General features: G+C 44.3%; 1 protein-coding gene across 1 annotated transcript in view; it reads right to left on the reverse strand.

The window, feature by feature from the left end:
* Window positions 1–6167, reverse strand: part of RBM20 (RNA binding motif protein 20) — a 198271-nt gene extending 192104 nt beyond the window's left edge. Inside the window, exons 1-2 of the mRNA XM_036265925.1 lie at window positions 6152–6167; window positions 5050–5215 (exon numbers count right to left, since the gene is read on the reverse strand). Coding sequence (XP_036121818.1) covers window positions 5050–5215; window positions 6152–6167 — 182 coding nt within the window. The remainder of the gene's footprint in view (window positions 1–5049; window positions 5216–6151) is intronic.
* Between the last annotated feature and the right edge of the window lie 8274 nt (window positions 6168–14441).

Here is a 14441-nt window from a genome sequence, read left to right on the forward strand (position 1 = left end):
AAAATCCTATCAGTTAGACCATCCCAAACAAGATAATTACTGTGGCAGGAAATAAAAATCAGATTAAGTGGGATTTTGTATCACAGGAGACCCCTTCAAGCTTTTGTCTGGCAGGGGCGCTGGGTGATGAAGGGAGAAGGGGACCCTGTCCCTGAATGTATCTTTGGAGTTTTAACTCCGCTATCTCAAGCTGCTGCTTCTATCCTTGCTTTCCATGTTTAGTTCAGTCCATTTTAGTTCTATCCCTTGATTAGACCCCAGTTCCCAACATTTTGTGGATTTTTGTTTATCAAAGCTGTGAATTGGGCTATATTGATTTGTCTACTTGAGGATTAGCTGCTGTAGGCAGGGAAGAAATAATAGTTTAACTGGAGTCAAAAACCTACAGCCGCAAGAAAAATAAATCAGAGAGAGAGAGAGAGAAACTGGATAATGTGGGATCATTTCACTGTGAGTCAATCCTGATGGGGTTTCTTTTCCCCCTAGTAACTATAAGGGAGGACAAAGAGATTCTAACAGATCAGAGTTCACATTCCAACGGGCGGATTTGGGCTTTTAAAATTATCAATTTCATAAACTGCTCAGGAGGTGGCAAAAGAGTAAGTGGCTAGAAGAATAAAATGGGTGATAAAATTTTTCTTCTTTTCTTTCCCTGCAGCACTGGCATTTGAACAGCCCTGTGTACACCATATGTATAGTCATTTACCATGACTAATGAGAATAATGTACTACATTTCATAATACTGATCTCTCTGGACATATCAGAAAAACTCATAACTGGATGGCTGCTCTTACTATCTAAAAATACTTATCACAACAAACCTTCAAGCAAAATTTCCTTTAAAAAGAAATACCCTTAAGAGACTTTCTAGAGAAGCAAAGAAACTTTGCAAAATGCTAAGAAAAGAGCCCACCCTCTTCCCTTCCCTGTTTTGGGTAACCACTTAATCCTCTCAGATGTTTTCTCCTGCTGAATGCTTGTCTTACGTGCAGTTTACGATGGTATTTAAAATTGTCAAAATTCCTTCTACAGTTGTATCCCTGTTTCCCCTAAAAATGGACTCAAACTGATGTTAGAAACTGGCACAGATGTTAGAAATTCCATCCTTTTTCCAGAAAAGGACTGAGGAGGAGTGAGGTAATATCCCTTTTGGCAAATTCTTATTTCCTCCCCAATTCTGGATGTAATTGTCAGCATATCCATCAAAGTGGGTGAACATCACACACACAACTTTCCTGCATATAACGCTGTAAGAGTTACATGGAGATCTGTCCAAATGCAGAATGTCTATAAAAACTATCTGCAAGCAGAGTAACTACTTGTAATATTTTCTATTCTGAATCAAGGAGAGCACTTTGCTCTGAAAACACAGTCAGCCAAAACATAGCCGGCCAGTGTAACTAACGCCATGCAGAAGATTATAAACTTGAGAAATTAAAGCTGGATTTATATCTCCATAAGTCACAAACACATGCAGGTAACAGGAGCTAGCAAACGCTAACCCAAAACATTTTCAATTCTTATAATTCATTTTTATTCATTACTTATCAAAATAACCTGGAAAGGATAAAATAAGTCATCCATACTCAAATTAAATATGCAACCTGATGGCATGCATCAGTCAGGAATATTTTGCTGTAAATCAAATAATTTCGGGAAATCGCCTTTGTGTTCACCTCATAGAAGGTGCAGGTGTTTGTTTGGTTAATTTTCACCACGATTAGTGGTACACTTAGTAGATGCATTTGACAACTGTCCTTAGATTTCATATGGAACTGAATACGTCTGTTTTCATTCTGGAGAGAGTTTTAAAACTTATAACCTAAAATTTCAATTTCTGACGTTCATCAAGGTTAATAAATAACTTCTTACAAATCAAGAATTAGGTTTGATTTCAAAGCACAAAATTAAAACATAAAGTACTTTTGAAAATATTCTGAATGTTTACAAAGATAAAACCTTAAAACACATTCACTGAAACACACCAGTCAATGTTGCCTTACTTCTGTTAGTATGGAGAATATATTTTTAAGTCCTCAAATTATTCTGATTTCCTAAACTCATCCCAAATCTCCTCTAGAAATGTTATTTCTATTTCTTGTTGCCCAAATGTCTTACATAATACTTTACATTTTATCCAATAACACTCCCACAGTGGCCAACTTAGAGAATGCACGTTTAAAACAAAGATCTTACAAGATATGAGTTACGTATGTCTGAACATCGCTGATAGTCTTTATAGGTAATGCCAATATTGGCCAAGAGTCAGCGGCTAACAAGAGCAGAAAGGTCATGGACAATTCTTGACGAAAGCCAAGAATGCAATAATAAGAAAACTAAATATCCCTGAGTAGAACAAAAGTACTCCACAGAAGTTAACTTTTCGATGGAATCTTCGTAAGTACCGAGACTGGCCCCCATAAACAAACACCAAAACCAGTATCATTATTCACCGTCATACCTCGTGTTTATCGGCATAAATGTAATATATAGCAGTTCTCTTAAGACCAAATATAATGTATATGAATAGGAAACAGTGTTTATGATGATCATGACAATTATTTTACCAAGTCATTGACTTTACCTCAAAGGAAGCTGTTATTAATGAAAATCAGTAAACCGAGACATTAAGACGTGAAAAAATTTTTGTAATTCTACAACGCTATGCAATACGAAGACTGATATCTTCATCGTGGTGAAAGAGATCGAAGTTTCTCTTCCTGTAAGTTATATAATAACCTCATTAAAATAACTAGAAAAAATACAGGTCGCACAATAACATTTATTTCATATTCGATCCACTAGAGGAGAATTTCATCCAAAGCTGCAGTTCACAAAATTCCGAGTCAAGAGACTGACAGTTCATTTCGCGGCTGAGGGCAACCTCCCTATTATATTTTCTCAAAGATGGCTGATGAAAACAGCACCTCATAACTACAGAAAAATGGTTGCTCGGATTAAATTATGCAAACGTAGTTTCAAAATAACATGCTCAAGTTTCAGCGCATTAAAGGTGGACCTGCAAAGCATTTGCCATGTTACGCCTGGTTCCTGCGGAATTTCAGTGGGTACTGAGGGGAGCGCAAACCCCAAATTATCCTTATAGAGAAAGATCTTGAAAGCTAAGTGCATAAATATCAAATCCCACGGGCACATTCACTGGCCTTGGACCTGGCTCCTACCCTGATCTGTCAAACAAGGCAGAGCTATCAGGTGTTTCTCGAGGTCTCCATCCTAGACTACTAGCAGAAGGGGCCATCTTTGAAAAGCTCAGTCTCATCTTTTAAAAGTAAGATATTACAGATACGGAATTTTCAAAAAGGGGATGAATTTACAGGCTAAATTATTTACTATACGAGGTAGCTAAAATACACTTTACATGATCCATTTTCTACAAAAATAGCATTTATTTTCCACCTGGCAAAATTTCATAATCAGACACCCACCTACTAAGATTTTTCTGTGAACATAAAACTCCTATTTTTTTCCTAATTAAAAGTAAATGATAGAAAAATGCAGAGTGATTACAATACTAAAGCAAATTCATTAAACTTACTGGGCAGCCTTATCTTAAGCCACAAAACACTGACCTGGCAAGAAGCACATTAGATGTTTTCCAATTAATAATTGGTCGATAAGGGATATTTTTTCTTAGTAAATGAACTTGAGGTTTTAAAGATTTTTTTTCCTATTGGTTTATATTTATATTAAAGACTACAGAGAAATTTTAAATAATGATGCACATAAACTGCCAATCATATTTACTCTTAGCTGAAATAATCTGCAAAACAATAGCAAGAGAATGCCAATATAAAATATTTTAATTTTCGTGTACTTGGAAAGTTGCTAGCTGTTGAAAGTTATGTAAAAGTAAATTAGAGCAAAAAGTTGTCATAAATGGAGCTTTGTATTCTGCCAGTCAAAAAACGGGAACCATTTTGTTCTGAAATATACCAGCGTTCTTTGATGTCAAACTTGAATTTTCACTACCCTCTCTATTACATAAATCAGTCTTAACAACATTTAAGTGCCATTTCCTTCCATTTACATCCCATCTCTGGTTATTTCTCTTACTACACTTTAATAAGTTTCTGTAACTCAAAGCATCCATGCAGCAGCGCTGGAAAAATATCTGCTTTAGTCCACAAGGTTGATTTTGCTGTACTTGTGTGTATTGCTCTAGTTTCGCCAATTTCGCACAAGCACTCATCGTTCAGGTTTCGCTATACTTCTTAAACTGGTTTTGAGGGCTTCACTACAAGCTGGGGGAAATCCTTAGGAGAACAAATATCCTTCAACCAGACCAACATTCTAGGCCTCACACTGTCAACAAAATCTCAAAAGAAGAAACACAACATCACTGTTTTACTTTTAAGTCTCAGGGCCTGTGGACCACCCCTAGCCCACTCACGCGTGGGGATGGCCCACTGGAAAGCTCACCACCCAAATCGCAAGGGCCCGGAATCGCGAGATGCTAACTTTAAAGGCAAACGGTTGCGCGGCTGAGAACTCCTCGCGAGGGCCTTCTTGAAAAGTGTAAACACGTCTTACAGGGCAAAGCAAAACATGTTGTTTACAAACCCTCACCACCCTTTTCACCCAGTGTCACTGGCTGACTTCAGAGGCACCATTAGGAGCGATTTCTTGGTGGCGGCATTTCACTTACACACCCTCACGCGCGCGCACACGCACTCACGCACCGCTCTCCATACATTCCGGCGGCTCTTGGGACCAGAGACATGAAATACAGTCTCTGGTCCATTTCCCCCTAATTTGAGCTATTTTAGTTGAAAATATCCAGTAACATTCCTGAAGAGGAGAAAAAAAAAAATAAGGAAAACCAAAATTACTTTCCCCAAATGACTTGGCTTCCCTGTCCCCAACTTCACGAACAGCCAGAATGACGCCGACTGTGCAGGGAGAGTGGGCAGGAGAGCTTCAGACGCACGGTGGCCGGCGAAGTTGAGCAGGACCGGAAAGGTGAAGCCACAGAAGGGGGCGTCCAGGGCTTGTCCCCCAGCGCACCCCACCCTGCCCCCTCCTCTTACTTTTGGATGATCTGGGGTAGGCCGGCTGGGGGCGGGGGCGGCGGTGGCTGCATCCCTCGCGGGCCCGGGGCTGGGGGCGCCGGGGCACCGGGCACGCTGCGGGCATCTCTGTCTGGTTGCTCGGAGCCGCTGGGGTCCGCGTCCTGGCTCATGGCTGCGACCAGCACTGGGTGAAGCGAGAGCTGCCCCGGCTCGCGGCGAAAGAGCGCGCGCGAGGGGCGGCCCCGGGACACGGGCGCTCACTGGCCGGGGTCCCCGTGCCCAGTCCCCTTGTCCTTCCCGGTGGCGCGGGGAGGAGACGCGAGGGGCGGGGAAGAGGCAGTCCCGGCGGCGCCGCCTCCTCCTCCTCCTCCCGCTCCCGCTCGTCCCACACGGCCGGGGTGGGAGCCAGGGGGCGTCTCCCCCCGGCAGGACCCCCTCTGCGGCCGGGGGCTACCTGGAGCCCCGGTGGTCCGTGTAGCTCTGCCTGCTGAACTCCGGCGCCGCGAACTGGGAGGTAGCGCGGCGTGCGCCCCCGCCACCGTGCGCCCGCAGGGTCCCAGGCCGGCGCTCAGCAGCGCAGCGCAACCGCGTGAGGCGGCCAGACGCACGCCAGCCCGCCGGTCGCGGAGCTCTGGTCTCTCCCGGGAGCCGGCTGCTCCGGGCTGCCCCGGAGACAGCGCGCGGCCTCGCGCGTTCCTGCCAAGCGGAGCGGACGGAGCGCGCCCGGGGCGTCCGCGCGCATCACCAGTGCGAAGGGCTCCGGCTTGGCACCTTTCGGCGGCTGGCGCCCGGCCAGCGCCACCCCCAGCTAAAGGGCCCAGCCCCGCGAGTGGAAAGTCCGGACCCTCCCCCAGGTCAGTGGAACTTGTAACCCCGGGTCTTAGATGACCAGGCCCGAGGGCTCTCCGAACTGTCACTTCCAGCTGCTGATTTCAGGGATCCCCAGGAGCAGCCGGTGGGGCCGCCGCGGTTTGTCTTCGTCTTTTCCTCTCTCTTCTGTAAAAGACCCGCCACAATCCCGCGTGCGCAAAGACAAAGCCAAGCATACTTGTTATTTTTGTTACTTATTGGCGAAATCTCAGTGGAAATATGAAGAATGAAAAGGAGAGAGTTTGCCGACTTCGCGCCGCCACCATCCCCGCCCCTGAAGCCTTTTGGTTGCCCGGGCGCCCGTGAGCGCCAGCTCACCGGTGCACACCAGCTCACAGCCCTAACTCCGGCATCCTGGTCTGAGAAGACACCCAGGCTAGGGACAGCTTAGTGTCCTGGTGCAGGGAGTGTGGGAGTGGGGCACTGGGGAGGCACCTGGTGCCGAAGAAACATCTAAGACCATGGAAGTCACCCAGGAAATCCTTAGTGTCCTGTGGGCTAACGGGCTTTCTAAATTCTGACATCGCAGCCTCGGGAAGTAAGGAAAAGTGTCCCTTGACTGCTTTGGAAGCCAGAGCACAAGCCAGGATGCCCCACGGCCTGGAAAGAAGTTTGCTGAGGGTCTCGGTCCTCCTCCCGCAGCCTCATAGAGGAAAACTCTGAAGATGGGTTCTCTGGGACCTGGTAACTAATTGAATTCCTTCCAGATACTTTCTTCTTTTTCTAGACTGATTTCCTGTCAACTTCCCTGCCAGCCTCAGGACACTATGCCTCCTTTGGTTTGTGTCATCCTACCTAGATAGCGCGGGTGCCCTCTCTCTCCTTCCTCCTACGGAATAAACAATGCGTCATTTTCTTGTATTCGTAAACGTTGTCACAATTCCCATAATTGAGTCTCACCAAAAATCCCAGGTAAAGAGATCATGATTGTTGTCCCATTTTACAAAGGAGGAGGCATCCAGGTGATTTGTCCCATCCCACACCGTTCCTAAGAAGCAGTCACTGAACTCCTGGCTATGGTTTCAGTAAAAGTCCACCTTCTACCACCGGAACCTCCTTGGTTGGGAAAAATTACCTGAAATGAACATTGCAACTCTCCCAGATACTAAACTAAAACCTTCCATAAGTTTGCATTAAAATCTCCCTCTGAGAATCTTCCAGAATCTTTGTGAAAGGGCTTTGTATTCAACAAGGCAAATCTGTTTTTACCAGTGGAGGGACTCGACCTCGGTGAGTACCAGATACCAGGTAAGTAAATTGGGGCTGCGGAGACCCTGATTTACACAGTCGCTGTTGGGATTAGAAATAATGTTATCTTGCATATTTGGTGCAGGAGGTATTCAACCTGACAGTCACTGCAAACATGATTCCTCATATTCCAACCTTGTAGCCAAATAGGACAACACATCTCAAACTCCAGGAAGCTGAGTGTCTGGAGGTCACAATGTTGATATGATTAAAGCCATCCCCATAACATTTTTACTGGCAAAAACAAACAATTAACAAAATCCCAGCCCAAAAATAATGTATTAGCATATGTGACAAAAAAAATAATAATAGTGGGTAAATCTAGGTATTCACTAGGCTTTTCATGCATCCTTTCTATAAGTTTGAAATTTTCAAAGTAAAAAATGGAAAAATTAATAATTCACAGGTGTTTTTTAGAAATCCCATTTCCATGATTATAGCTTAATCTTTGTCATTTAGATGCAAAGAGGGGGGAGTACTGCAGAAACATCCTCAGCTACTTCACTCCCTGCCTCACATCCCCCCAAAAAGGAAATGATTGAACAAGCATTTCCATTTTGCAAGTCAAACATTAAGTGTATTAAACAGTTACAATAAAAAATGTTTTTAAAATTAGGTTTCCCCACTTCTTTCCAAGAAGAATGAAAAACATCCCTAGCTGGAGTTGCAACCATTAAAGAAACTGTCTTGCTTTGGTCGGCCTTGGGCCCTCACCACCCCCATTACCCCAGGGTGCCTTCACAGTTATAGAAGTGAGAGAAACGCTGTGTGAGTCACCCAACTTGACAAATATGGATCGTGACTAGGAGGTGAGGGCTGGTACTTCCATTCTGCGGAAGTATCCGTAGCTTCCGACCTACCAGTAAACTATGGTCAGGCAGTTTATTGTCCGTGAATATATTGAATGTTTACTAGAAGTCAGCTTCTAAGTGCCTGCATAGATTATTACTTACTTTATGCTCACAGTAACCCCATCAAGTAGCTACTCTTATCCATGTTTTAGAATCGAGGAAATTGAGGCTCAGATAGCTATAAGAATTTGCCCAGGTCACCTGGCTTTTAAGGGACAGAAGCAGGACCTCAAATTGGTTGATCCACTTGCATTAGACACAGACATGGAGCTGATCCCATTTGTCTTCTGCTGTGGTGCTGCCTGCACCTTCCAGTGGACATAAAATGCCACCTGCATTGTGACTCAACTCTGCCACTCATTTCTATTCCAATCAGTACATTTATAGGAAGGATCCAAATTGATAACTTACAAACAAGAAAATTCAAAAGAAATTCAGCAGCCTGGCAGGAGGTGGTAGGAAAGAGAAGGAACTAGAACCCAGGTCTCTATCACTACTAGGATCACTGTCAAACTATTGAGTCTTGGGGACTCTGGCACCCTGGTGAGTTTTGTAGTAATACATGTTAACTGGGTTCTAGGCACCGGTTTGAGGAGTTTTCACATGCCATCTTTCATTTAATATCTTCATTTTACAGACAGAGAAGCTTGGAACCTGTCCGAGGTCACAGGGATAATAAACGAGCCCAGGTTTAGACCGTGGTCTGACTCCTGGAAATCCCCTGCCCTCTGTTCAAAGGGAAACTAGCCCACCTTGCAGGGTAGTTGTGAGCATTTGTCTCTAGAGGTGAGCTTACTTAATACGTACTGCTATTTCACATATGTATATCATTACCGTTATTCTTTTAAATAACAGTTCCCTTAGTAAATTGTTAAGTTTGATAATACCCAGAGCTGATGAAACTGTGAGACACAGCCATTCTCGTGCTCTGTAGGTGAACATGTCAGTTCAATTGCAGCAGCTTCTTGGGAAGCGAGTTGGCAGTCTATTAAAATTGTAACAAATAGCCCTGGCTGGTTTGGCTCAGTGGTTAGTGTCAGCCCTCGGACCCAGGAGTCCCTGGTTCAGTTCCTGCTAAGGACATGTACCTCAGTTGCAGTTTGTCCCCAGCCCCGGTTGGGGTTGTGTGGGTGGCAACCAGTTGATGTATCTCTGTCACATCAGTTGATGTATCTCTCTCACATCGATGTTTCTCTCTCTCTCTCTTCCCTCTCTCCCTCCTGCTCTATCTGAAGATAAGTGCAAATATGTTCTCGAGTGAGGATAAAAAAATAAATAAATAAATAAATAATCCCTACATACATAAAATAATCCCCTACAGGGAATGCACTGTAGCTCTTTTTTTTTTTACTTTATTTTATTTTATTTTATTTTTTCTGGGCCACCCCCTCTGTCCCGCCCTCCACCCCAACCCTGCATTGTAACTCTTAAGAAGGCAGCATAAAACATTTCTGGAAAATTATACAAGTAATTATTAACATTAATGAACTCTGAAAATTAGGATGGGGCAGGAATCTTTTCCTTTTGTGACCTTTTATATTGTTTGAGTACGTAACATTGCTTTTTTTTCTTCATTGATTTGAGAAAGAGATGAAGATGAGAGGGAGAAAGAGACAGAAACATCGATGAGAGAGAACATCGATTGGCTGCCTCCTGCGTGCCCCCACTGGGGATTTGGCCCACAACTTGGGCATGTGCCCTGACCAGGAATCAAACTGGTGACCTCTTGGTACATAGGTCGACGCTCAACTACTAAGTTACACCAGCCGGGCGTAACATTTCTTATTTAATCCTCACAACCACCTTATTAGGTGGTTATTTTGTGCCCATTTTGCAGGTAAGGAAACTAGGGCTCAAAGAAGTTCAGCTACCTGGCCAGCTACTAAGTGGAAGAACTGTGGATATAATCCCAATCTTGATTACAAAGGGTAGAGCCTTATAACTACTGGGCATGGTGTTTCGTAATGTCATGGGGGCTTTGGAGACCAGAAGCTTCTCTGCTAAGTCCCAGCTGGTTTGACCCTCTCTGCTGTTTCCAATCTCTCAGCCTTTGGTTTTCCATGTCTCCACATGACCTGGCTTTTCTCTTTTCCTCTCTCAGAGTTAAAGCACAATCTTTTACTTGAACTCCATGGAACCCCTGGAAATGTTTTAAAACGATCATAAAATAAAGTCCTGGGTCGGCTTCACAAAGGATCGCCTCTCTGAAAACCCAGGAGAGAGAGTGGCTGAAGGATGCTGTTTAAAAATAATGTGGTTACTCATGGAACTGGATGCACATTTGAATTTGAAGGAGACAGTCAGGGAACTTTAGCTGAGGAAAACTGAGGACATGACCCATGAGGTTCTTTTCTGCCTGACAACTCATCCCTCATTGGCTGCAGGGACCGGCTCAGCATCCATCTCCCTGGTCGTGGATTTATCAGCCAGGCCCCCTGTTCTCCACTGATCCGCACAAGTATTGTATTATAATCAAAGGAGCAGTTGACTGGGAGTCAGAAAATCTGGGTCTGGATCACTAGGTATATCCAATACCCCTGAACAGAAAAGCAGTTACACAAACCAGGAGTGGCATCAGCTTCTTTGCCTGCACTAAAAACAGCTCTGCCTCAAGCCCAGGTGGCTTGAGTTCTGTCCTTCCATCACTCGTTCAGTACCTGGGGACAAACAACTGTGGATTGGGTTCCGAATCCCAGGGTCTATGATTTCCAGGAAAAGAAGAATTTTGAGCTGTGCTTTGAAGGATCCAGAGAATGACTTTACCGCCTTTGCTATTTACAAGAGAAAGCAACGCGGCAGGGTAAGATGGGGGTGGGTGGGTAATACAACAAATTGAAGGTGTGTTTTTTGGAGGGGGGATGGGAAGTCATGGAGGTATGAAATGAATGTGGGAGAAACATTAGCTAGTGGTTAATTGCATGATTTAAGTTCCAAGGGGCTCGGCACCCCCATGGAGACCCAGCTTCTACACTGCATGCTTAATCCCTGGAGAATGTCACTGTCACTCAGAGGCCGGTAGTGTGACTCCAGGCCCCGGCCAAGCAAAACAGCACTTCTCAGAGGCAGAGGATTCCTTTATCTAGCCCCTCCCCCCGCCACCTCCTCTGTCTTCTTTTATCACCGGGGCTGTCTGTCTGTCAGGCCAGTTGGTTGTCAGGGTATAAACATCTCAGGCTATTTGCCCACCAGCTTGGGGATCAGGTGACCATTATGGAAGGCAACACCGGAGGCTTCTGCATGCCAGTGCCACGCCAGTAACAGCCAGAGCCTGTGACGTGCTGACCTCACTGAGTGGGCACCCACGCAGCTGGCCTGGACCTGCAGCATCTTTGGTCATCCAGGGCCACCCCGTGCAGGAGACCCTGCCTAATCCCCTTTCAGCACAGTCACTGGAGTCAGAATAGCTCTGTTAGAAACCCAGCCTACGACCTGTCAGCTGCACGACTTCACGCACGTTACTTTACCTCTCTGAGCCTCAGTGTTCTCATCTGAAAATGGAAAGAATAGTAGCCACATCATAAGGTTATTGTGGGGATTAAATGTAAATCACTTAGGAGGTAGGTAAAGAGTACCTACTTTCAGCTGTAAGATAGATAGGACTGGGGATCCAATGTAAAATATGGTGAATAGAGTTAATAATAATGTATTATATAATTGAAATCACTAACAGAGTAGAACTTAAATGTTCTCACTGTGGGGCTGGAAAACATGAATACTTTTCTGCCCACCTTCTAAATCCTTTTAGCTATTGCCCAGGCAGTGTTGCTCAGTGGATTGAGCATTATCCAATGGACTGAGAAGTCTGGGTTCGATTTCTGGTCAGGGCACATGCCTGGATTTTGGGTTCGATCCCCAGTAGGGGGCATGCAGGAGGCAGCCGATCAATGTTTCTCTCTCACATCACTGTTTCTCTCTCTCTCTTCCTTCCTCTTTCTCTAAAAAAATCAATAAAGCCCTGGACGATTTGGCTCAGCAGTTGGAGCATCGGCCTGCGGACCAGAAAGTCCCGGGTTCGATTCCCACTAGGGGCACGTACCAAAAAAAATCAATCAATCAATCAATAAAAACATATTTAAAAAAATAAAAAATAATTATTTTAGCGGAGCTAATAATCAAATGAACAGAAACCGATCAACAAGAGAAAGAATGTTAATACCTGTGCATGGGGAATTCACATATGCATGAAAATTTCAAAGACAGAAAAGGGGGTGGGAATGGGGCATTAGATTTCAGAAGTAAACCCTGGCCAGTTTGGCTCAGTGGTTAGAGTGTCAGCCTGTAGACCAAAGATTTCAGAAGTAGGAATGGGTGCTTTAGAGGTAGTTGAGAAAGAGCACAACATACACGGCAGGCAAGTCCTTGCGGGGCAGCTCAGAAACAGTGGGACATAGGAGGGACCTAGCTAACAGGCCCCTGCCTGAAGCCCTCTAGTTACCACATTTAATTCAAATTAGGCTAAAACAACATTCTAAGATTGCCTTCCTGAAACAGATTTTTCTGTCTGAATCTTTTAGGCAGGAAAGGAGGGAGGATCAAAGATTCCTTTTTTCCCTGGCCAGTCTGGCTCAGCAGTTAGAGCATCGGCCCACGGACCAGAGAGTCCCAGGTTTGGTTCCCACTAAGGGCATGTGCCTCAGTTGCATTTTGTCCCCGGCCCCAGTTGGGGTCATGTGGGTGGCAACCAGTCAGTGTATCTCTCTCACATCAATGTTTCTCTCTCTCTCTCTTCCCTGCTCTCTCCCTCCCACTCTATCTGAAGATAAATGCAAAAATGTCCTCAGGTGAGGATAAAAAAAAAAAAAAAAGATTCCTTTTGAGTGTTTTGTTTCTTTATTTTATTTTTTTATTAATTTATTTTTGTTACAGATGTTTCTCCCCTTTTTTCCCCATTGACACTCTCCTCTCCATCCCCACCCCCCCCATCCCCGGCTTTGTTGTCTGTGTCCATCGGTTATGCGTACATGCATATAAGTTCTGTGGTTTATCTCTTCCCAACAAACAGCTTAAAATCAATATACCAGAAGGCAAAACTTTTGGTTCCTTCACCACACACACATATACACACACACAAAGACACAAAGATAAATATGTGTAGCCTGAAACACCAATCATGAAGAATATATGTACCCCCATGTTCATAGCAGCACTATTTACAATAGCTAAGATCTGGAAACAGCCCAAGTGTCCACCAGTAGACGAATGGATAAAAAAGCTGTGGTACATATACACAATGGAGTACTATGCAGCGGTAAGAAAGAAAGATCTCTTCTCCTTTGAAACGACATGGAGGGACCTGGAAAGTATTATCCTAAGTGAAAGAAGCCAAGCAGAAAAAGACAAATACCACATGATCTCACTTATATACGGAATATAATGAACATAACAGTCTGAGGAATACAGTAGACCCAGACACATGGAAGTAGGGCACAGACTGACATCCCTCAGAAGAGGGGATGGGGGGTGGGGGGGTGGGAAGAGATAAACCACAGAACTTATATGCATGTATGCATGACCAATGGACATGGACAACTAAGCCGGGGACAGGGTGGAGGGGGGTTGGGGTGGGGGGTGCCAATGGGTTAAAAAGGTAAAATATCTGTAACAAAAAATAAATAAAAATTCATAAAAAAAAAGATAAATATGTGTGGTGATGATGTGTTTATTAACTACCTGGGAGGAATCTTTTCACAATGTAGATGATATCAAATCACCACCATGTACACTTTAAATATCTTACAATTTTATATGTCAATTATACCTCAATAAAGCTGTTTTTTGTTTTGTTTTGTTTTTGTTTTTGCATTTTTATCTTCAGATAGAGCGGGAGAGAGAGAAGGAGGAAGAGAGAGAGAGAAACATCAAGTGGCTTCCACCCACACGACCCCAACTGGGGCCGGAACAAACTGCAACCAAGGTACATGCCCCTAGTCGGAAGCAAACCCAAGACTCTCTGATCCACGGGCCAACGCTCTAACCATTGAGCCAAACTAGCCAGGGCCTGAGTTGTTTTTTTGTTTGTTTTTGTTTTATGTAAACCACCTGGCATATGATTGGGGCTCAGCAAGCTGTCATTAGCTGTTTTTAACATTATGTTTAATATCCTTGATATCATTGTAATTAACTAGTTATTAATAATAGAAAGGAGCAAAAGGAAGACCAGACATAAGCATGGCCATTTGGGCAGCTTCACCAGGAAACTGCAATTTCACCCCCATTAGGGAACCACTAGTTCATTCCCTACAGACCACTGGGGGAAGGGGTCCACAGAGGAGAGAGAGACTCATGTGCAGTGAAGTTGGGGCAACTAGTGAAGGTACCTGTCAGTCACCTGGAAACAGAAACCATTGGCCAGAACAGGCAGGGCCACTACAAGCCCATGAAAAATGGGAATACATAATCCCCCAAACAAAGAAGTTTGCCCTTGTGTCTCTTGGCTCATGG

Source organism: Molossus molossus, unplaced genomic scaffold, assembly GCF_014108415.1.
Source record: "Molossus molossus isolate mMolMol1 unplaced genomic scaffold, mMolMol1.p scaffold_m16_p_17, whole genome shotgun sequence".
Classification (NCBI taxonomy): Eukaryota; Metazoa; Chordata; class Mammalia; order Chiroptera; family Molossidae; genus Molossus; species Molossus molossus.